The sequence below is a fragment of the Saccoglossus kowalevskii genome, chromosome 19, assembly GCF_978046115.1.
Source record: "Saccoglossus kowalevskii chromosome 19, keSacKowa6.1, whole genome shotgun sequence".
Classification (NCBI taxonomy): domain Eukaryota; kingdom Metazoa; phylum Hemichordata; class Enteropneusta; family Harrimaniidae; genus Saccoglossus; species Saccoglossus kowalevskii.
Genome location: NC_140659.1, coordinates 12246355 through 12270395, shown reverse-complemented (window position 1 = coordinate 12270395; position 24041 = coordinate 12246355). Strand labels below are relative to the sequence as shown.

The 24041-nt window shown below is 35.2% G+C and overlaps 1 protein-coding gene across 1 annotated transcript in view; it reads right to left on the bottom strand.

Annotated features, from left to right (window-relative positions):
• Positions 1–2578: 2578 nt before the first annotated feature.
• Positions 2579–24041, bottom strand: part of LOC100376490 (cadherin-23) — a 38351-nt gene continuing 16888 nt past the window's right edge. Inside the window, exons 18-40 of the mRNA XM_085493560.1 lie at positions 23664–23885; positions 22984–23291; positions 22075–22194; positions 21617–21794; positions 20435–20538; positions 20154–20294; positions 19441–19534; positions 18803–19003; positions 17187–17428; positions 16747–16927; positions 15832–16055; positions 13868–14062; positions 13199–13309; positions 12657–12774; positions 11530–11808; positions 9517–9800; positions 9316–9404; positions 8835–8990; positions 8204–8270; positions 7616–7740; positions 5547–5630; positions 5219–5306; positions 2579–4832 (exon numbers count right to left, since the gene is read on the bottom strand). Coding sequence (XP_085349686.1) covers positions 3930–4832; positions 5219–5306; positions 5547–5630; positions 7616–7740; positions 8204–8270; positions 8835–8990; positions 9316–9404; positions 9517–9800; positions 11530–11808; positions 12657–12774; positions 13199–13309; positions 13868–14062; positions 15832–16055; positions 16747–16927; positions 17187–17428; positions 18803–19003; positions 19441–19534; positions 20154–20294; positions 20435–20538; positions 21617–21794; positions 22075–22194; positions 22984–23291; positions 23664–23885 — 4514 coding nt within the window. The 3' untranslated portion in view covers positions 2579–3929. The remainder of the gene's footprint in view (positions 4833–5218; positions 5307–5546; positions 5631–7615; positions 7741–8203; positions 8271–8834; positions 8991–9315; positions 9405–9516; positions 9801–11529; positions 11809–12656; positions 12775–13198; positions 13310–13867; positions 14063–15831; positions 16056–16746; positions 16928–17186; positions 17429–18802; positions 19004–19440; positions 19535–20153; positions 20295–20434; positions 20539–21616; positions 21795–22074; positions 22195–22983; positions 23292–23663; positions 23886–24041) is intronic.

The following is a 24041-nucleotide window of genomic DNA, read 5'->3' as shown; positions in this document are numbered from 1 at the left end:
AATCTTTGTGTTAGCTTTTCTCATTCTGTTGTCTTTGAAATGAGCTTGTTACTTATATCCTCAAGTGTTAGGCTCGTAAAAGACACAAAGATATGAAAATGTTCGTATAGAAATTACATGTCGGAACCTCCCCCTTTTGGGTATCAACATGTTGCATTAACATGTTTCATTGTGGAAATGTGCAAATTAAAACCTATCAAATGAACTTGCATATGGTCGATGTATGTGATGCGCTTTTTCTCTGTACTATGACTTGTTCAAATCATGCATCGTGTTGCATGTTGCACTGACACACGTGACCGCCGCCAGCGCATCACTCCGGCATAAAATTAATAAAACAAATACAATACGAGAATAAATACGGTGCCAGGAAAAAACAACACACATAATTATTAATACTCGCCTACGCCTCAGCTAAGGTTAATTTCACTCATGTACTAGCGTAAAATCAACAATAGTGTGGGGTGTATACGTATATGTCTCTCACGAAAGACTGAACTGAAGAGTCATCCATATCTCTTGTTAAACATGGGAAATTCCATGATAAAGCATATGGGAAATAAAATCGTCTGACGTCAGTTTGCAATGATAACAAATGATACTCATGCATACATTGATGTAAATGTCTCACTAATATTCCACAGGGGTCCACGTGACAACAATAGTCTTATTCGGAAACCAATCGTGCAATTTTCAATTTTAATTCAATCGAGCGTGAGAGATCGATACCGTTTCTTTATGGAACTTCCGAAAGTAATTACACGTTCCACTTACATTAGATAACATTTCTACCTGGCTCCCGGGGACATGATTGATTGTAGTGTACACTAGATACTAGTGTTTTCTGCTTGTTATCGTTGTCAGGTGAAGCTAATGGATCATTGACGCTAGAATCTTGACTGAAGGCAATTTTATACATATCATTGCACATTGCGTGATGTGAGCTGTGCTATAGGTAATGTGAATTAAACCCATGCAATTTGGTAGCAGACAACACACGTTATATTTTCATAATAAATTATGTTTTTTTTTAATTTATAACTAACGTATATTGAAATCTTATTATGTTATAATATGACGTATTTCGTTTCATTGTATCATGGGAATACTCGACACAGATTATTTGCAGAGCTATTTGGTCTAAATATAAGGTGTAATTTTCACTCACGTGGGCGTGGTCTAAAAAGTGGTTTTAAAAGGTGTTAATTGCCCTAAGTTAGAAATCAATACGAAGACCGAAGGCTGACGATTCATCATCTTGCTTCCGTGCGGTGAACTATTTTCTAGGTAGCCTTCGTCCACATGGGTCTAAAATCACGGAAGTACTTTCAATAATACATTACTTTGTTTATATTTCTGGAACATTAAGCAGCATGTGACGATTAATCCAACCATAGCTGCCGTTAGATCATTGAATCAGCAATAATATATTTGAGTTGTACGTGATCATTTACAATATAAATATGGTAGAACGGCTATTTTTACATCCAAAATAGATGTTCGCAAGCATGTCGTATTCATGTCACGTTGGTCATACCAGAATGATAGCTTTATATACGTTTATGGGAAGATTTTAAGGATTCTATACTTCAGGCTGTAGTTCAACTTGAAAGTGTTTTACATGTGACATGGTTTACATTTTACAATTGATTTAGCTTTCCCTATGGCAGATGTCGTTTCACTTGCAGTTTTGATTTAATCTGTTTACTAGTATTTTGTATTATGCACTTATCGTGTGTTATGCGACATTATAATTAAGTGTCTGGCTGTATTTGCCAAGTCGCCGTTCTTGAAGTCGTTTTGGGGAAGCAGTTTCTATCAAGGGGCTTTCAATATAATTGCATGTCACTGGTATTTACTTCTCAATTTCTGTTCATACATGTACATGCTTCACTGTGCGCGGAAAAGTAGATGGCAGATTATCTAAATAAACTGTCTAAAATACCGGACAAGTTTTTACAAATAGATTCATTGTACCTTTGTAAGTTACTGTGGGATTTTGTTCATGGCTGACTACATTTGTTTACATCTATTTAGATAGGAAGTTGCAATATAGTGCGAGTACAGCTGAATCGTTTTAAATATCACTCTGCTAAGATGTATGTAGCCAATTTCTTCTGTAAACCTTGCGGGCGAGTACAATTTACGATGTATTTGTACAACCAAACAAGGAGTTCTATCTTCGCTTGGGCTGTAACAGTATAATCCCATTTGTTGTTAGCTCGTCATTATTTTTACCGATCACTATTTGCATTGTTGAATGTGTTCAGTAGACCAAAGATTCCGTCTATAATAGCAAGAGTTTGACAAATCTTGAATGAAAGCAGATTCATTCACTAATTGATGCAACGTTTTTGGGGGGTCTTGGATAAGGTCTGTTAGTGTTAGTGTTTGACAGTCATAACCACTATAATGCAATTAGTATCTTCATACCACATAACGGTTGCCCAAACATGGAAATGTACAACATTTGCATTGTGAGTTCTTTCTGGTGCATGGTGGCATTCATAGCAGTTCTAACAATGTGTCTAACTCTCCTTCAACTATAATGTAGAGGATATTAATAATGTCGATAATGTAATATCATACAATATTTTTATTTAGTGAAATTGTCATTGAATTGCTCTGCATATATATGTTATAAAAATATAATACTAGTGACACCTCTGGCATAAGATGAAGTGAACAATAACATTGTATCCACATTATATATATATATATGACAAATTTTAAAATTCATTGATAGTTTTTAGCTCTGCAGTTGCACATTCTGAATATAAATTAATGTAATGTGTCTCCATTATATTTGTACATGTATATTATAAACTCTGTCAATATAACTCCCAAAAGACAACTTGAACAACTCTTCTGTCATACATTGATTTCCCAAGATAATCTCTAAAATATTTATATTATAAAAGTATGGAAGAAGCTAGAGATGAAAAAATAAAATTTAAATTTATCTGTACTGTTCGTATGTAATAGGAGGAACGCAATGCCAACTGAATTCTGGGAAGCTACAACCACAAAACAATCATTCACACAAAGAAAATGTACCATTAACACTTTCTAAGTTAGACGCAAGTCAAAAAACCTGATTTCAATCTATTTAATGGATGGGTGAGGTCTTTAGTGAATACTTATCCACTTATAAAATGAGTAACAAGCCATTCACATTACTGCAGTTACACACACCTATCAAAACAGTGACTGGCAAGTTGTTGGATCAAATATGTCAATTAGGTATTTGGATTCTATTTGGTGGTCTATCTGCAACAATGGATCAACGAACTTGCACAATATCTGAATAATAATAATTTCATTAACCATGATATCGTTAGTAAGAACATCTGTGTATTTATAATATAAAAAAATCTTTCTAATATTTATAATTTATTGCACTAAACTGAAGAAAAAAATATTCAATGACGTTCATCACCAAAAAAGGCTTACAAATCTACGACTAGATTAGTTAGGGCTGTTTATAAGAAAGTGTAATCTTGAACTAAAGAGCAGACATACCCCTCCTGTTTAAAAATGTAATAACTCATTTGTAACACATATTCTATGTCTACAGTAACTGTAATGTGATATTAATGTGATAGGTCTTAGACACAAATGGTCGCTGTAATTTCAGCAGAAAAGCCATGTCACATGCTGTTTCCCCTAAGATAGTGTTATATGATCGTCCATCATTGCTCGCTCACAGTTCCTCTGATTTATGTAACCATGATATTTTGAATGCAATGATGAAAACAAAAGAAACACTACTTGAAAGAACAAAAATAAGTCATGTAGCTGCCCTTAAAAAAATATTGACAGCCATTTTCAGCTAACGTCCACAACAGAGAATAATGGAATGGTACCCATTACTATGAGTTACTGGTGATGTTTCCTTAGATCTAATGATTAATTCGTAATATAGGGTTCTAAAGGAATGTTTCCAACTCTGAATGAGCAAGTGCCGCTGATAGAATATTACTTGTGTTTCTATTGTCAATGTCCGACACTTGTATACTTTCCTTGGAAGAATCAGAATTGTCTTCATCAGAGCTTTTAAAGACCATAAAGTCATATTCAAAAGCATTGTTCTCGACACCATGATTCGCCTCTAAGTACTGCGGTTGAGTAAGAGGAGCAGCATCTCTGTCATCCAGAGGAATGTTCAAACTGAAATCTCTGGGTTCGGAATTAACATGATAAATTTGATAAGCACCATCAGATCCAGATGACGACTCTGAATCCGTGTCCTGCGATGAGTGATTCTCTAGAGGTTGATACTTGTCCGAGTGATTCACAGCTCCAGATGCACCTTTCTCATTTATGCGAAATGATGAATCAAGGTTATCCAACACTGTCAATGTCAAACGTTCATCATTACTCTCCTCACTCTCATCTTCCTCGTAATCACTCTGGATTCCAGAAAATCTGGACCCGGTTGTTTTCATTGTATCTGTTTTACACGAAGATGTTAAAGAACCAGAATCTTCTTCAGAAATTGGAGTCAGCATTCTCCTTGGAGTTATAAAAATTGAGTAATCTTTCAGTCCAACATAATCGTTGCTCAATTCTTGTTCAGTATTATTGCCGTTAGCACCCAACACTCCAGGTGACTCATCGGTATCCGACTCCCCACTAGTCACTGACTGTATAAGCTCTATTTCAAAATCACTTCCAGAAGGAGATCGACTCTCTGCACTCGGAGGTGACTGTGATCGTCTATCAATGCCATTTGGCAAAGGACTGAAAGTTTTCATGTGTCTCTTAGCCATCAAACTTGATGTGTCTCTCATGGAACCATCGTCATCATGGAAGAAATCCATTGTTAACTCCTGTAATCAATTATTGAACAAAATATTAGAACAGTTATTATTTTAGTTGTCACATCTCTGAGTTGCCCAAGCTGTAGCTCTATTTCTTTGAAACTGTACGTTTATAGCTCTGGAACATTTGAGCTTAGTTTATAAATACATTATCTGATGACCAATCATATTCGTAGATGTTATTTTGTGCACTAAGGTAAACTTTATTTATTTATTACTTTTTTCAGTAATTAGATGTTTACTCTAGTTTGATGGAAGAGAGTGGTGTTAACATATCCATTTAAAATAATAGATTTGCAGAATGTTTTGAACCCATGCAGCTAAACACAGCAAGCCTTGGATTCACTCTGTTAACAAAACTGAGTTTCAGTGAAGATTTGTAAATGAATACCAACCTGTGCTTCATATTCTCGTTCAAAATGTGACAGGCTTTCCGGCCAATCACTGATCCAGCTGTAATTATCAATCCATAGTGGGTTGGATCTGAAACATTATTGATTATACTGTATGAGATTTTAATAAGTCTTAACAAGTATAAAAGTGACATGCACCTGGAAATGAAGCTACACACAAGGTAACAAAGTGTGCACAAACAGTTGGCTTGGGCTAAGTGCTCACTAGAATGGAACATGGCAATAACATAACATTGTATTGTATTATTTGTATTGTTTAACACTGAAATAGACAAATGTGAACATGATAAAAAGAATGTAAGAGACGTACCCTTGGTAACTTGAATCTCTGAGTAGATCAGAAGTAGATGCACCATAGGAGAAGGTTGCGATGGCTTCTAATTTATTTTTATGTCTGTGATCAAAACAAATATATTTACTATACAATGTGTGATAAACTTTGTTTATTAAATATTTTTTATATATAAAATTCGATAAACTCAGAAATGGCTGTTAGAATTTCAATATCCCAATTCAGTGAGTATGATTTATTATTAATGAGGTAGTTCAACATTATCCAATCAGCAAACTCTTTAATTTGAATAATTGTATTTTGGCAGTCACTACATCACACTCATTATGTTGAAAGCATGCGCATGATATGTGTAGACAATGTTACCTTCTTCTTGAGCCAAATACAATTAACGTAGCGAGACTATTATTTGTGTTGAAAATTACGATTTTCACATTTATTTATTAATTGATGAAATGCACCATAAACTTTCATATGATAAAGTCAATATAACATAGAATGTCATGTAAGTTGGTTAAAATATAGATTTTCTGAAGGGAAGCAACGCAGCCTCAGTAGTGTTTTCCAAAATCAACAACACAGGTTTAATCTGTGTGTCTATAAGTTTCAAAGATAAACTCAAGACAAAGCAATGTTAGGATGTGTTATCAGTAGCTATCTGACACACAATGAGTGTTTCCAAACATTTGAGTGGTTTGTCTCCGCCCCTGTTTGTTTCACAGATTAGTCATTTGCATATGAATGTGTCAGACACAAGGTCACACTGCCACTGAAAAAAAATCATTGATTTTGGTGTTTTCATATGCCGAATTTATCCAATTATAGCTATCCCATTCCTTTATTTTTTTGGTTTCCAATGGCTTTACACATTTGGATGTCCCTACACATGGTAAAACAGACCTTGATGGGAAAACAAATTGATTGTGCCGATAAACAAGCTTGAAAATCTTTGCTGTGACTTCATGGACATTTTCTAGGAGTTTATGTTTTTCAAAATACAAGGTCTTTAACAAAAAATAACGTATACTTATTGTCGTCGGATTAACACCAAATTTTCACAGCTTTAAGGTGACAATGAAAGGAACTTGAATGTGTCCAGACAAACTATTTCATTGATTATTTACCAACGAGTTGTGGTTTGAGTTGGGGGCAATGCGACTAAAACAGTAATTGAAATTCAGGACACTATTTTTTAAAACGCGTTGCTTGAATAAAACTAACCAGACACATTCAATTTACCAGACTATTGAACAACTAGGAAAAGTGAAAAAAATACTTCTTATTGCCAGCATAAATGCGTAATTATTTTTTTTATAGAAAAAGTAATTTTTCACCTTTGATTGAGTAACGCGTCGTAGATTGCAGATACGGGCATGCAAAATACACTTGTGAAAAGCTTGAAGTCTGGCGATTCTAAAAATATATACTTTCCCGGGTCTATTTGTAGTCATTTAGTCACAATTAGAAGATGAAAACAAGTATGCAAATAATAGTCCCGCTACCTTAAATCAGCACACTGATAAGTTTAGTAGTTATGCTCTACTCTGCCATGTGGCCATGGAACTTTACACTTTAAGGATGGTGGGGGTCCGGCCATGAATTCATGAGATATGGGTCTCATACGAACAACAATAGCGACTTTGACTGTAATTTTATGGAGTGCAACAAGTACAAACTGATATGTTACCGAGATTTAACTAGGTAATTTCTTTGGTGATTAAAAGCAATCATTGACAGTAATTAGTGCATGTTGTGCCCAGGTTAAAACTTGTAATCATGATTTCCATTGGGAGAGCACATTGGATTGTAGGAAGATCAATGTTTATCAATACAAATGTCGCATATGCTCAGCACGTAGACCACTGCCCTTTAATTGAAAAAGTGAGTGTGCCATGAGTGTTGTTATGTCATGAAAAACAGCGCTGTCGGTGGTAGGAGTAATTTCATTTTGTGCATAAAGTGCTACAGTCAGCACATCACATTGTGTCTAAGTTCAGGCAATGTATACAATGAATGAAAAATACATTGTTTGTTTGACACTATTCTGCTCTAAACCACAAGAAAAAAGGGTATAATTCTTAACATACTTGTGTCTGATCCAACATATGCAGAAGATGTAAATGAGCACGCCGATAAATAACATGATGCCAATGGCAACTAGTGCTGCTTCTAATAATGATATACGATCTTCTTCTCTAGACGGTACGGCCGGCTATGAAACAAAATATCATTCATTAATATCAAATGCAGGAGTACAAGGGCTGATAATGTAACACATTTAGTTATGCATTGGATTAAAATTTTGCTATTTTAGCTGATGAATGTAATCCGTAAAAATTAAATCATGTAGAAATAGAATTCATTGCTTCACTGTAAAATTACATGTAGAATCATAGTGCAGAAAAATACCAGAGAAAATTAATACATGTACAATAATTGAAACACTTGGTTATAATTTTAAAAACTTGTATGTGAAGCACATTAAAAGTTTTGTTTCGTTTGAGAGTCTGAATTACTTTTAGATTTAGACTATTTCAATTATAGTTACAGCATTTCATTTGGAAACAAAATATGAACAAAAATAGAGAAACTAAGCCGTCTCACCACTCACCAACGTAATGGTACCCATATGTAATATTCACAAAAACAAACACGTTAAAATGATTGTTCCTTACCACAATTTCTATGACATTGTAAACTTTGAAAAAGTTTTCTAAGTCAGCATAATTTGCATCAATAAGTCTACAGAGAAAAAACAGAATAAATCACAGACTGGCTTGGGAAATTATTACACTATGCTTTTTGTCGTCTTTTTTAATTGTGATAGTGATTTTTATCTTGTCAGTTCTAAATGTTGGTATGAGGAGGTACAAATTCATCATCAATGGGAATTTCTAACAATAAAACCAAAAGGCAACAATACATGTATGTGTGACCATACACACTGAACTAGCAAGTGACAAGTTAGAATTCCTTCATTTTAGCAGCATATATATGAGAATATTTATCATATCACCATGTTTAGTGGTATCAGCTACAGATATGACAGTTATTGTTAGACCAAATTAAGAAAATCTTCTAGTGAATCCGAAAATTTATATTGAATTTTAATAGAAATAGGGTCAGATTTCTTAAATTCCATAGTATTGTATTTCAACTACTCCTAGTAGCCGAGCTCTGTTCTATGAGCTAATAGCCAATCAATTATTTCAAACACAACAATGATAAGTTTAATTGGATGCTGCTTAACATAAACCATCCATAACAAATTTCTAATATATCACTATTATTATCATTTGTACTTACTCAATGATGTGGTGTACATCCATAATACTATTAGTGTTTGGGTCTACCGCATGAATTAACATATCCGTCCTTTTAAAATCAACACCACCAGTGTCTGATATATGATACTGTATGTCATCAACATGGACTAAAGCACCTGTGATATTAGCAATCAAACTAGGAGAAAACATAGTGAAACAATTAATGCCTTGCCTATGTCTGATATATGTTACTGAATATTATCGTCATGGACTGAAGCACCTGTGATATTAGCAATCAAACTAGGAGAAAATATAGTGAAACAATTAATGTCTTGCCTATGCCACTGAATATCATGTGATATTGGCAATCAAACTAGGAGAAAAGGAAACTGGTTAATCTACAATTCTCTGCACTCATTTGCTGAACTGAACATCACTGCTAGCAACAAATTTGTTATTTTAAATAATAATTCATCTGAGTGATTTTGTAAACTTGTATAAAAATGATTATTATAACATACCTAATGAATTGATCAGTGAATTCTTTCACAGTATCGGGATCGTTGTTGAATACAATCTTTACTCTTTGATTATCTTTTAACATATAAATCTGAAATTCATACAGAAAACATAGTGAGACAAAGACAGCATTGCCCACCAACCAAAGTATCATGTAAAAAAACTGCAAAAAAGTCAATGATTGTGATAATTATTAGAACTACCTTCACAATCGCTGTATCATTCTTATGTCCATTATCTTCAGCCAAGACATTCAGCTCAAAATAACCATGGTAAAAAGATACAAAAAGTTCATTTGTTCGAATAATTCCATCAAGTCTTCCAATCTTGAAGGCATTTGGCTGTACTCTCGGGGGTAAGTCAGTCGTGGTGTCCAAGTGGTAAATAGACAGTATACTGTAATACACAATACTGTTATTTCCAGTGTCTTCATCTTTGGCCGTTACTGTGATCAGCTTAGATTCATATTTAGCATCAAGTGACAACCCTGTTATTGGAAATAATGAAAATGTAGTAATCATTAATATAAAGAGAGACCCTTCCATCAGTGTTCGTAGTGAATAATTTACCGTATTACCCCGGGCATGCGCCCCTCCCTGGGCAAGCGCCCACCCCCTGTTTTCACAAAAGTTACATGTTGGGGACATCCTCGGTTAAACGCCCAGGGTGATTTTTAGCCAAGAATTAGGTCAACAATAAAGTTGTATTTGTCAAATACGAACGCGTTTGATTTATTTAAATAGTGTGTTTGTTACGGTAGTTCTCTTTTTGGAGTGTGTGGTGGCCCTGAAAAGGGCCGTTTTGTTTGTGTTTTTACGTAAAAACTCATTGGAAGAGCATCGCCAGGCGATGGACGCGGGGCTCTTTGGCAATGACCAAAAACGTATCCGTGTCCAGCCATTGGTTGGCCACGTAGAGGTCAAAATACGCGTTTTATTTTTACGCGTTAAGTTTGGCTCTTCCATTTCACCCCCTCCAAAATGTTCTACTTTCGCAGCCTAATCGCAGGTTTTTCGAAAAACGTCGAAAAAACACAAGAATTAGTGGAAATGTTTCTATTTGGGGCGGATTATTGATAGAGGATAATGTCTTTATTACAAAAATGCTGAAAAACCGTGAGTTTTTGCCTTAGTTATGTTTTTATCGGCGAAAAACTGTGAACTCAGCAAATTTAGTTGCACAACTTCCCTCTATCATATACACCCAGCGACACCGATGCCAGCTGACTGTGAACAGGAGCTAGCACTTTTGAGACATTGCTATTTTCTTTCCATCCCTCATCACAGCTATGGCATTACGGTCATGTGGATTATTTTTCTGTCGTTGAAGAAAAACACATTTTGCCGACCTCAAGTCCATTACGATAACCATAATGAGGCATGCCGACGGTGGGAACTTGTTGCATCATAATTTGGCTTGTGTGTGGGTGCGTGAATAAATCATGTTAATGAGGTCGACCAGAGTTTATTTTCAGTCTGTTTTTTATGTATTGCCATTTGGATATGTTTATGTATTCACAATAGTTTGTAAACATTTCACATCAGTAATAAAAGTTTTTTTTGTTTCATAACCCTGTTTGCTATTCCTCAGTAATTACGATGCTATGTATCAATACGTGCGTGAACAAAATTATGCTAATGAGGTCATCGCCTTCTTGGATTACAAGCGGTAGTTTTTCCCCGGCCATTTCGACTTGCACTGATCACGGTTACTAAAAATGTAACTGTGCATTGATTACAATATTTACCATAGTTTGTAGTCAATTTCAGTGAGTAATACAACTTCATTCGCTGACATAAAACAAGTTTTATTCTTGAAATTCGACCCTGTGTCTTAGTGTTCCCACGCACAGATCTTGACCGAGTGCTCACGTTTATTGAAACCTTGCATAAATCAAGAAATAAGTACAAAGTATACGAAAGCATTCCTTTATTTGACCTTATCATACAATCACAAAAATAACTTTTTAAAATCTTTTTTGGGGTGGTCCTCGGGTAAGCGCCCACCCCTCAATTTTTCCCGATTTTGTACGTTCAGGCCCCTGGGCGCGTGCCCGGGGTAATACGGTAGTAGAATATAGGACTTACGAAATATTGCGATGTATGCGCATCACTATGTTTGTTATGGTCCCATGCTACATCACTTGTACGAAATAACTGATGAATATAGTTGTCAACCAAAAAATACAAATTTAAATATTTTATCTCTATAATTACCTGCAGTATACTCATCCCGGGGAAATTGTGGACCATTATCGTTAATATCAACAACTTTAATTACAACCGTCTTAAGCGTTGGATCATTAATATCATTCATATCTATTGGTTCAATTACTTCACGTCTGCGTCTCTCTTCAATGTCTTCACCGAAATCAGGATCACTTGACGCTTTCACTGTCAAAACAAACTGATTCACTTTCTCCCTGTCCACTTCTTTCATCAAAATAATAATTCCAGTTGTCTTATCAATTTCAAAATAACCATCAGAATTTCCACCTGAAATAGTATGATTGATAAATTAACCATAACAGCGCCATGTATAGAATATTAAAATCACATTTCTTGTTTGTACTGCCATGTATGGGAAAAACCCTTATAAAAATCAAAAACATTAAACAAAGATTGATTTTTCATTTCTAATTTGTATATATATAATATTCAAATTTTGTAAAATAATCTTTAAATTCTCTATTTTCTCTATATGCTGAGAAGTTATTTAGCAATCAATCAAGTCATGAATTCCAGAACCGGCTCGACCTAAAATGTTTACAGACTTGTAACATTTCCTGACTGCATATTTATTTGACAGAATATCTCATAAAAGTTGTTGGTAGCACAGCACATAATGTGTATATGCCACTATAAACGTCTCATCTAGCTATACATACATGTAGCTAATACATAGATGTCTCCTGCATACATGTACCTATGTATATATAACCCTGGTACTTTGATAAAGTCTATCACGGCCAATCAAAAGCAAGATGCTTTACACCACAGTCTAATATATACACTGTTAACATTGCTTTGGTTTGAAAATGTTTTTGAGTATTTCCTATGAGCAAGTCAAATCGTAATATGATGCTCCAACCAAATCCAGGTACCCAAGGCAACAATCACAACCATCGTAATAAGATGCTCCAACCAAAGCCAGGTATCCAAGGCAACAGTCACAACCATCGTAATAAGATGCTCCAACTAAAGCCAGGTATCCAAGGCAACAATCACAACCATCTTAATAAGATGCTCCAACCAATGCAACAATCACAACCATAATATGGAAATCTGAAGGATTCTCAAATTTATAAACATTTGTAAAAGTGACAAATTTTTAATCAAATTACCTGCAAAGTAATAATAGACCTTGGCATTGTCCCCTTCATCTAAGTCTATGGCTTGTTCAATTTCACCAACTATTGTACCATTGGTGGAGTGTTCAGAAATGTACATGGTTTGGGCAACCTGGAAAGTAAGGATATTATTACGTACCACTGAACAGCTACTATTGTATGTGTAGGAAACACTATGGGATAAATGGTTGTGAAGGCATAGTCTGATACATAGCCATGTGGTGTTAGCCACTTATACACCAGCTGCTACAATTTAATTCAAAGTACTAGGAAAGGTCAGTATAATTTCCCTATCAAAAAATTATTCTCTAATTTCTACCATCTGTTGGCACTGACCACTCAGAAACAAGGACCACACTTGCATCACAACTTCATTGCGTGTAATAACTCCACCCTTTCAACAGTACACTGAAAGTTTCAAGCCTGCTGGTTTTAGGTTTGCAGTGGGGATTTATGGCCAATAATATGGCTTGTCTCTCATTAATGCAAGGACTGAATCATCAGCTGCAACGTGGTTGCTGATTGGCTAATCTTACCTCAACATTACTGAAGATTGGTATGTTGTCGTTTTCATCCAGCACTTTTATTATAACTGCTTGGGTCGACTCAAATTGAGGTTCACCAAGATCCTTAGCTAACAAGACAATCTAAAAATAGATCAAGATATTTCCGATTTATAGTATTAACATAGGTCCTGTTGATATGCCATTACAGTATATGATTATTTAACTGTGAAGATTTTCAATAAACAGTAAACATAAATAAAAATACAGTATTTGCTCTATAAATAGTGCATGTGCTTGTACATTTCTATTCCTAAGCTCACAGTAAGTAATATTTTAATGATACGGTATAAAAAAAATGTGATTTTTAGTTTTATATGTGCTTCTATTGCACATGCACATCTGAAAAAGCAGATATGGTTGAACTATCTATAAATAAATGTTGAAATGAATCGGCAAGACTTATATTCAAATACTAGTATTTTCCACAGTACGCATCATGAATTAGGGGCTCGCTGTAACAGATCTCTGCAGACATTCATGTTTTTTTGTGCGCCTCATGGCATGCACAAGTACACATATTATTAATTCACTATGCAGAAGAAGTCATCCCTGTAAATGGTGTCAGCAGGTGACTGCACAGTGCCCTAGAAATATGATTGCTGGAAACATTGCATTGTGGGATGTCGCAGAGAACCTCACCGTATAGAATGATTTGAGTTCCCTGTCAGCTGTAAACGTGGTGTACAGATCACCGCGAGTCTCGTCAATGTAGAAATTCTGCCAGTCTTCATTGTCACCCTCTGTTTTAAAGAAATCGTATATCACCACGCCGTTATCACCCAAATCACCGTCTGTGGCAATCACAGTGGTTATAAAGTAACCTGGTTCTTGGTTCTGTTAAAAAATTTAATCAGTAACGGTTTTATTATTCAATCAACTTCACTTATATTTAAAGTGGCACGGAAATAAACTGATCATTAAAACAGTTATCTTCCTTTCAGTCTTTTTTGTATAGCAATATTCTTAGAAACATTGTGTTTGTTTCTACTTTGACTCTTTCAATCCCAAAAAGCAGACACTTTCAACACAACTATTTTCAAATGGGATTAAATAATTGGTTGAAATATGAAAATGTAGAATTAAGATCAAAAATAGACAATTTTATTATAAATTAAAGCTTGATAAATCATAGATTGTATTTCTATGATCAATTACAGTGCATATTTCAATATAATATTTTCCACAGATGAAAGAAAGTTATAATAAACACTACTTGCAATGTTCCTAGAACACTATTACGATGTTGCAAGGGAGAGTAAGGTTTGCCTGACTAGTTTATTTCAGCATCTGCTGTATTTAATGGCTAACGGCTACAAAGCACAATTACAGAACATTTCTGTTGTCTTACAGTATTGCAGCTAACCACAGCAACAAGTTTTTTAACATACACTGAGAAAACAGAAAGAGTACACGTTTCCTTCAGCAGGACGCAATTTTCAAAGAAAAGTCAGAAGTATGATTGTAGCCGACCATAGAAGTCAAACCTGTAATCTTACTGATAAGCAGACATGCTAAGCATTGCGTAGGTAACAGTGTTTTCATGTGAAGAGTCTATTTCGCTGTATTGCAATGAACATGCAGTATTACTGTAAAATACTTTATTTTAGCTGGAAATATTTTCTCTGAATCATCTCCTCAGCGAAAATAAAGTGTTTTACAGTAGCTAATGACATTTCTTATCACAATTGATCTTACATATTACGAAATATAAAAAATAGAAGTAATAAAACTAAAATTATCATCAATATCTGGTTACAGAAGAAACAAAAATTTAATGGCGACAGTCAACACAATAACATATGCAGTGCAGAGTTTAAACCCAATGTGATTAAACTCAATTTTGCGAAATGTTGTCCCTCTAAGTATGTTCAAATCGAGATGCGCCATATGTGGGTCCAATGAAAAGTCCATTGTTTGTTTATACAAAAATGTTATGTGTGACAAGAACCCTGTCATGTTTACTGTTTCAAAGACTACAAGCATATTGGTCAGATTCACACTAAAACAGATTTGGAAAATTCCATAGGCTTGAGTAGTTATCATGCATCAAAGTTAAAATGAGTTGTACAAAATAAATTTACACAAATTATAACAGTGAGAACACCGTCCCAAATATTATATACCAGGTACTACCCTCTACTTAATTTTACCAATTCAAAAGTTAACTCAATTTCTAACACTGAGGGCGATGTCATAAATATAGCATACCATTCATTTTTATCTGTTTAAAAGTTGAAGTTCATTTTAACACTGAAGGTGCTGTTTAAAAATACTGCCTCAGAGAACAGTGCTGCTGAACAAATGCTGTATTCTTAAGCAGCGCCATCAGTGGTGAGTTTTGACACACAACTTAAATACTAGTAACACGCGCAAAAAGGCTCAGAACAAAACAAATTTCAGGTCAATTTGTTTTTTTCTAAATTGCAAATTGCACATGCAAATTTTATTTAAAAATCATTAAACATGTGCTTTTATTTTAATTTTCATGCAAACTTAATTTGTCTTTTAAAATCTTGACTAAAATCATGCAGGAAATATAAATGTCCAACAATTATGAATAATTCATGCCTGGTGACTATTTCTTATTTCTCACAAAATCTTACCTCTGGTATATTCAATGACTGGTTGAGTGGTGGATTAATAAATACAGGCTTCCTGTCATTCACGTCCACGATATCCAAGATAACATGCGTGGTATTAGATAATGGTGGCATGCCATAATCGGTTGCCGATACAACCAAATCATACTGGAAATCAATATCTACATTTCTTTGAAACAATTTGGCAAGGTATATGACTCCAGAATCACTGTCAATGTTGAATTGATCTGTGAAAAAAGATTTTTATCATTATTACATATAATTCCCTATTGTTTTATTTTTATGGATATATACATGTATCAGACAGCCTCATCCTGCAAGGCTTCAATATTGGATTCCCATGTTTTTTTACATCAAGTACATGTTGTATAACCAATTCATGCCAAGTCCACATCTTACACCGTATCATGACTGGTCCACGTCCTATAGACTGAGCCATGTTTTCGAACCAGTCCATATCTGCATGAAGACCAGTTCATGTCTTATTCCAGTGGCTCCAGTCTGTATTATGACCAGCCAATGAATTACATGCCAAGTTCACATCCTATGCCCAGTCCACATCTGATGGCTGGTCCATTTCTTAACCACTAGTTCATGTCCAAATCTTATGGCTGGTGCAGCATCTTGTGACCAGTCTATATCTGACACCAGTTTATGTTTTATGATTGGTCCATATCTTACTGACTGGGTCATGTCATATGACCTGTCCATATCTAGCAAATGGTTCATGTCTTATGACAATTCCATGTCTTATTGGCTGGTCCATCTTATGACCACTTTGCATCTTAATTGTCAGCTTATATCTTAACTATTAAGTCCTGCTTATTAAGAGTCATGGTTATATATACAATTAAAATGCTTTACTGTTATTCACTGTGATGTTAAATGAAAAGAAACCCAAAGCATCACTATACCTACCATTGTAGTTGCCTTCCTCTATGGCATAGTACACCTCACCATTGGTGCCATCATCAAAGTCCACAGCTGTCACTGTTATTATTGACGTATCTATTTGCTCATTTTCTAAAATCCTTCGAGAGTATTGCTGTTTTGTAAACACAGGTGCTTCATCATTGATATCCTCAATGGATATGATCACCTGTAACCATGACAACGAAATAGATGTTATATTCTCAGAGCAAAACATTAAGATATTTATAAATGTTTTGTAAAATTTTGCTCAAGAAAATGTTGACCCTATGTGAGTGTATCACAGACTCAATAGAAAGCCAAAGCTTTTGTAAAATCTTGGTTAAGGTCTGCAGGTGCTCATGTTTGACTTGGCTCCAAAAAAGGGCTTTTAAATTATCATTTGAATAAGAGATGGGTGCACTGTTCAAATAGTCAATGGTACTCACAGTTGCTAAGTCATACAGAGTAACGTTAGACTGGATGCCATCAGCGACGTTGCGAGCTTCAATCTCTAACTCATACATGGCTCGACTTTCTCTGTTTAGTTGTTTATTAATTAATACCACACCAGTGTTTTCATTCAGATAAAAATCGTTGTCAGGATTACCATTAATGATGTGATAAAAGATTTTACTGTGTTCCATTACAGAGTCAGAGTCAGTTGCTACAACTTGTCCAACGAGGGAGCCTGGTAAAAAAAAATATCATGGTTAAGTACAAGTACACAATGACAAACACTGACAATAATGGTGTGCATTTCATTTTATAAAATCCAATCTGAAGAATGCCTCTTTCATTTGCATATTAATCATACAAAGCTTTAAATGGAGTGACCTTTGACATATGTTAATTAGGTTTATCAATGAAAATAATGATATAAAGCAAACCACCTATTCAGTATTTCCTTTTCAATGGAAAAGCTTAAAGTTGATAATCATTATGCAAATTAGGTTAATTTATATGCACAAATGTCAGCTAAAAAAATAATTAGGTCTGCACATAATCCCAGACATCTATGTACCATGTTTCATTGAAATCAGATGATTGGTTCTTGAAATATCAGTGGAACAGATAAGCATGCATGTACACACACACAGACAGGGTAACCACAAAGTCTCCTATAGTGTGCCCCATACACACAAGATACAAATGATATCAATCTCTCTACTTAATTGTCAATTTTAATACTGAACCCCACCATGCACAGAAACAGCAAAATGAAAAAGCCAAGCCATGCATAGCACAGTTCCCGTCACCAAATTTAAGACGTATTGTTTTGTTTATAGTAATATACTATGAATGTAAACATGTCAGAGGTAAGAATCCAGGGGGTAATGCTTAATTATAAAAAAATTTTAACATTAAAATTATTGACATTCAGTTATCTTGTATCTGATCATAAAACGAGTACTTGTTCATATTCAGATATACCCGGTATTGCTCTGGAACAGCATTAATTAAAACAAAATAACCACCAGTCAGCCATTTTGAATACATCTGTATATCTATGACATGATGTATTATAGTGAATATATAAAATTTGAACATAATCAGTCAAAGCATGTCACAGATATGGCTCTAGAACTGCATTCATTAAAACAAAATGGCCACCTGTGCGATCTGAAAAACAAAATGATGTACATCAAGGTTACATAACGTCCAAATTATGTACCAAGTTTGAACAAAATTCGTCTATAAATAACAAAATATAGCCACCATTCGGCCATCTTGAATCAGATTGTGAAACAAATTGATGTGCATATGTATAATATTATGTACGATGTATTTGTGAAGTTTGAATGTAATCGGCATGTCTAAGATATAGGTCCTGACACATGCACAGACACACACACACACACACACACACACACAGGTCAAACTGCATCCAAACGGCGACTAATAACTAAATCAGTTTCCATGATGTCTTAATTATTTTGTGTTCCTCCATCCCCTCATTTCTAGCAAATAAAATGAGACACTATCATGGCAGATCAACAAATTATTTTTTAATTGCCTTCATTTTTCAAACCTGAAACACACAGAACCAAAGATGAAATCTTACCAACTGACTCATTTTCTTTGACTGAAAACTGATATAATGTGATCGCAAATAGTGGTGCTTGGTCATTAGTGTCTAGCACTCTAATATATAACTGAGTTGTTCCTACATTCCCATCCTCATCACTGGCTTTAATAGTTAGCAGGTATTCTGGTCGACTTTCATGATCCAAAGAGCTGACAGTGGTCAGGGCACCAGTTTGTTCTGTGAATAAAGAAGTCAATACCATTTATGTGTTCAGATGGATTTCTAGCAGACTCTATAATCACAGTATATAGCATTTATAACAATTTAGTGTACTAATTATGAAAAATTTATATTTTGAAAATCAATTTTCTAACTTGCTGCTAAAAAAAAGAGAGTTGAAGATTTTTTTCTTCTTCTACCAACTTAATGAGGTCTCTTTTACATATCAATCAGTATAATAAAAACATTTTTTCAAAATATCAAAACCATAATAAATTTTATCAGAGATCTAAGGGAGAGTTAGAATACCAGTTTAGATTCCAGAAATAAACCATTATAGAGTAGGGAGGGGGGTTGCTGTTCTTGAAGCAGATTATGTTTTCATGATTCCAAGACCATAATCTTATCACAAAGATATGAGGATAGTTTTAAAAATAAGGTTTATACCACCTTACCTGACACTGTGAACTCACTGTACAAGTCTGCATCTAATAAAGTATAAGTAATAACAGGATCTTGATCCAAATCCACTGCACTGAATTGATATACCTTGTAAAAACAAATGTATATGAAATGATGAATGTGGAGTAAGAGTTGCACTTTAAAAGAGAAAAGTTGGAAAAATAACTAAACGTCCGTCAAACGTCAAACACAAACATTGCAATACAGTGATACGTCAATTCTAGACTCCACAGAGTACCCACTCGGCAACAAGGAACGTCAAACACAAACATTGCAATACAGTGATACGTCAATTCTAGACTCCACAGAGTACCCACTCGGCAACAAAAAACGTCAAACACAAACATTGCAATACAGTGATACGTCAATTCTAGACTCCACAGAGTACCCACTCAGCAACAAGGAACGTCAAACACAAACATTGCAATACAGTGATACGTCAATTCTAGACTCCACAGAGTGCCCACTCGGCAACAAGAAACGTCAAACACAAACATTGCAATACAGTGATACGGCAAGTAAAGACTCCAATGATCCCCACCTAATGAGCCAGGGACTTCAGGGGCTGCCACTGCACACCACAGATAGAAAAATGTCATTGCAATACAGTGATAGGTTAAGTAAGACAATGATTTTGACCTGATGAGACGGGGACTCTAGGGACCCCTGCACACCACAGATAGGAAAGTGTCAATGCATTACATACCAGTGTGCCACCAAAGTCATCTTCACTTAGTGTAACATTGTACATTGCATATGCAAAGTATGGACTATTATCATTGACATCAAGTACGGTAATTAATACAGGTACAGTCACTTCATGATGCTCTACACCTTGGTCTTGAATCTGAAAAACAAATATAACATCAATTGAGATATCAATGAAACCAATTCACCGGTCTGTCCAGGTCTGTAAATTCACTTGTTTACCTTTTTGAATATCAGTTGACTATGGAAACATGGAAACAAAATACATAGAAATCTCACCTTAACGACCATAGATACCATTTCCTTATTACCAAGGGATTCTCTGTCCAGTGAATTTATTGTGAAAATCTGACCATCAGAAGAATTTATGTCAAATAAATCATCTGAAAAAAAATAATAAAATATCAAGTAGTTTAATATCTCTACCTCCTATACCCACTAAACCCATTTCACCCTAGGTGCCATTCTACACTCAATTCGCCATCTGATATCATGTCTATTGTAAGTCAATCTGTCACTTATACCCACTAAACCCACTCCACACTGAACTTGCCATCTGATACCATGTCCAGATTATGCCACTATACCCACTGTACCACTTATACCCACTAAACCCATTTCACCCTAGGTGCCATTTTACACTCAATTCGCCATCTGATATTATGTTTATTTTAAGTCAATCTGTAACTTATATCCTCTAAACCCACTCCACACTAAACTCTGATCTGATACCATGTCTAGATTATGCCACTATACCACTTATACCCACTGAACCCATTACACCCTTTGATGCTATTCTACACCCAATTCACCATCTGATATAATTTCTAGATTATGTCAATCTGTCACTTATACCCACTAAACCCATTTCACCCTTTGATGCCATTATACACCCAATTCACCATCTGATATAATTTCTAGATTATGTCAATCTGTCACTTATACCCACTAAACTCGGCATCTGATACCATGTCTAGATTATGCCACTATACCACTTATACCCACTAAACCCATTTCACCCTTTGATGTTATTCTACACTCAACTCGCCTTCTGATATAATTTCTAGATTATGTCAATCTGTCACTTATACCCACTAAACCCATTTCACCCTTTGATGCCATTCTACACCCAATTCACCATCTGATATATTTCTAGATTATGTCAATCTGTCACTTATACCCACTAAACCCATTTCACACCTTGATGCCATTCTACACCCAATTCACCATCTGATATATTTCTAGATTATGTCAATCTGTCACTTATAATTATACCCACTAAACCCATTTCACCCTTTGATGCTATTCTACACTCAACTCGCCTTCTGATATAATTTCTAGATTATGTCAATCTGTCACTTATACCCACTAAACCCATTTCACCTTTTCGTGCCATTCTACACCCAAACTCACTATCTGATATCATGTCTAGACTATGTAAAACTGTCACGCGTAACTTACCTTCTGATACTTCACTTATTATATACTGTAAAACTCCATTTGCACCTGAATCTGCATCATGTGCAACTACTGTACCAACAGCAGAGTAAACAGGTACATTCTCCAGAATTTCAAATCGATAATTTGCAGCCCCTGGAATGGGGACATTATCGTTTACATCAAGAACATCCACAATCACCTTAAGATAAATAAGAAGAAATGAAAACTTGTGAAGATTAACAGCAGTTAAAACAAGCAGTTTTAGGTAGTCATAAAGCCTTCCTATCACAAAACCAAAGCTATTGCATGCTCAGTGATTAGATTTGTTGGTGTTTTTCTACAACTTAATACTATCCAGTTAAAGCGATACAGCCATCATGGTTGTCGTGATGTGCAAGTTCAAATTTTGCGTAAACATGATACAGGTATTTGACACTCCAAGGCACTAGCATGTGAATCAGTTGAAGTGAGAATCTTACCAGAACAGAGTTTTCTCTACGATCGCTAGACAAACCGGTGGGATTGTCTTTGGCAGTGACAGTCAATGTGTATTCAGATTGAATTTCTCTGTCTAAGCTATGAACCAGTGATATTGCACCCTGTAATGTAACAAAATGTTATCAGTGTACATCAAATCTCTTAGTAAACTCACATCGTTAATAAGAATGTACTAACTATGTAATAAGCATTCATGTCACCAGTGTACATCACATCCCTTAGTAAACTCGCATCCTTAATAAAGAATGCACTACCTATGTAATAAATAAGCATTTGAACTGTCAATTTCCCAGGAAATGAACACATTGTAGCATGTAAACTCCTAGAACACTTATGAGTTAAGTTCCACATGGTATTTTTCCTATGCACTATTACATGCTTAATAGTTAAGCAGGTCTTGTTATTTTTACTGTGCCCATGTTACATGCTTAACATAATAAATATGTCTTGTTTTTTTGACTGTGCCCATGTTACATGCTTAATAGTTAAGCAGATCTTGTTATTTTTACTGTGCCCATGTTACATGCTTAACATAATAAATATGTCTTGTTATTCTGACTGTGCCCATGTTACATGCTTAATAGTTAAGCAGGTCTTGTTATTTGGACTGTGCCCATGTTACAGGCTTAAGATAATAAGCATGTCTTGTTATTTTGACTGTGCCCATGTTACATGCTTAATAGTTAAGCAGGTCTTGTTATTTGGACTGTGCCCATGTTACAGGCTTAAGATAATAAGCATGTCTTGTTATTCTGACTGCCCATGTTACATGCTTAACATTTATATAAGCATGTCTTGTTATTTTGACTGTACCTACAGTGTACATGTATGTGCAACAAAACTAAAATCAACCAATATGTTGAAAATATAATCATTTAAAATCAACTTACTGTTATCTCATCAACTGTAAATTTCCCAGCACCTCCAGCCAACATATAGCGCACTTCACCATAACTACCACTATCAGCATCCGTTGCTATGACAACCAATATTTCAGTGCCAGCGATGGCATTTTCAACAACGGATGTTTCATACAAGGACTGTCTGAATATTGGATTGTTATCGTTGAGTTCCAGTATTTCTACGAACACCGGGATTTGGGAGTACCGAGGAGGGTTTCCGAAATCCCAGGCTTTAACAGTAAAATTCAGCCACTGATAAATTTCTCTGTCCACTACTCCATTAACTGTGATCACACCTTAGGGGGAAAAAACATAGCATGCCTATTACAACCTTGCTCATTATTATCTAGAAGAGATGTGTGTTTTTATCACACAGTCACCAGTGTGAAGATAAAAAGAACATAAAAGCTGGCACTCTTATCTGGTCAAGGGAATGAAAAAAGTACAGAGGCTGGCAGGATAAGGGTTCAGATAGTTGCATGGCTACCATTAGTTTGACATTAAAACTTCTCAACAGATTAGTTTGACATTTGCCATATACCCGGTAGCTTTATCTGTTGATAACAAAGTATAGTCGCTCAAAGGTTTAAACATTACAGGCCTTAATTTTGTCATTCTTCACAACAATTATTACAGCATTCCTGACAACGAGTTAATGATGTATTTACCTACGGCAGGGTCACTGATTTGCAACAAATCTGTTTTATTGTCAACAATCTCATAGCGAACCATTCCTTGTAAACCTTTGTCTCTGTCCAAAGCAGTGAACGTTGTAACAACTGTATCAAGAGGACTTTGTTCAACAAGTTGTTCATGTATGTACTCAAGCCCTGGTGGTTGAAAGACTGGATCGTTGTCGTTCACGTCCAGTAGATGTATTGATACTTCAGCTGTAAATAAACTTAATGCATTTAATTACAATATACAGTATTGTATTGTGGTAAAACATTATGACTCACATTAGCAAGTCAGACTGCTACATGAACACATGCTCGACTATAATGGATGGTAGTAATGTACAATAACCACCCTCACAAATAGTTCTC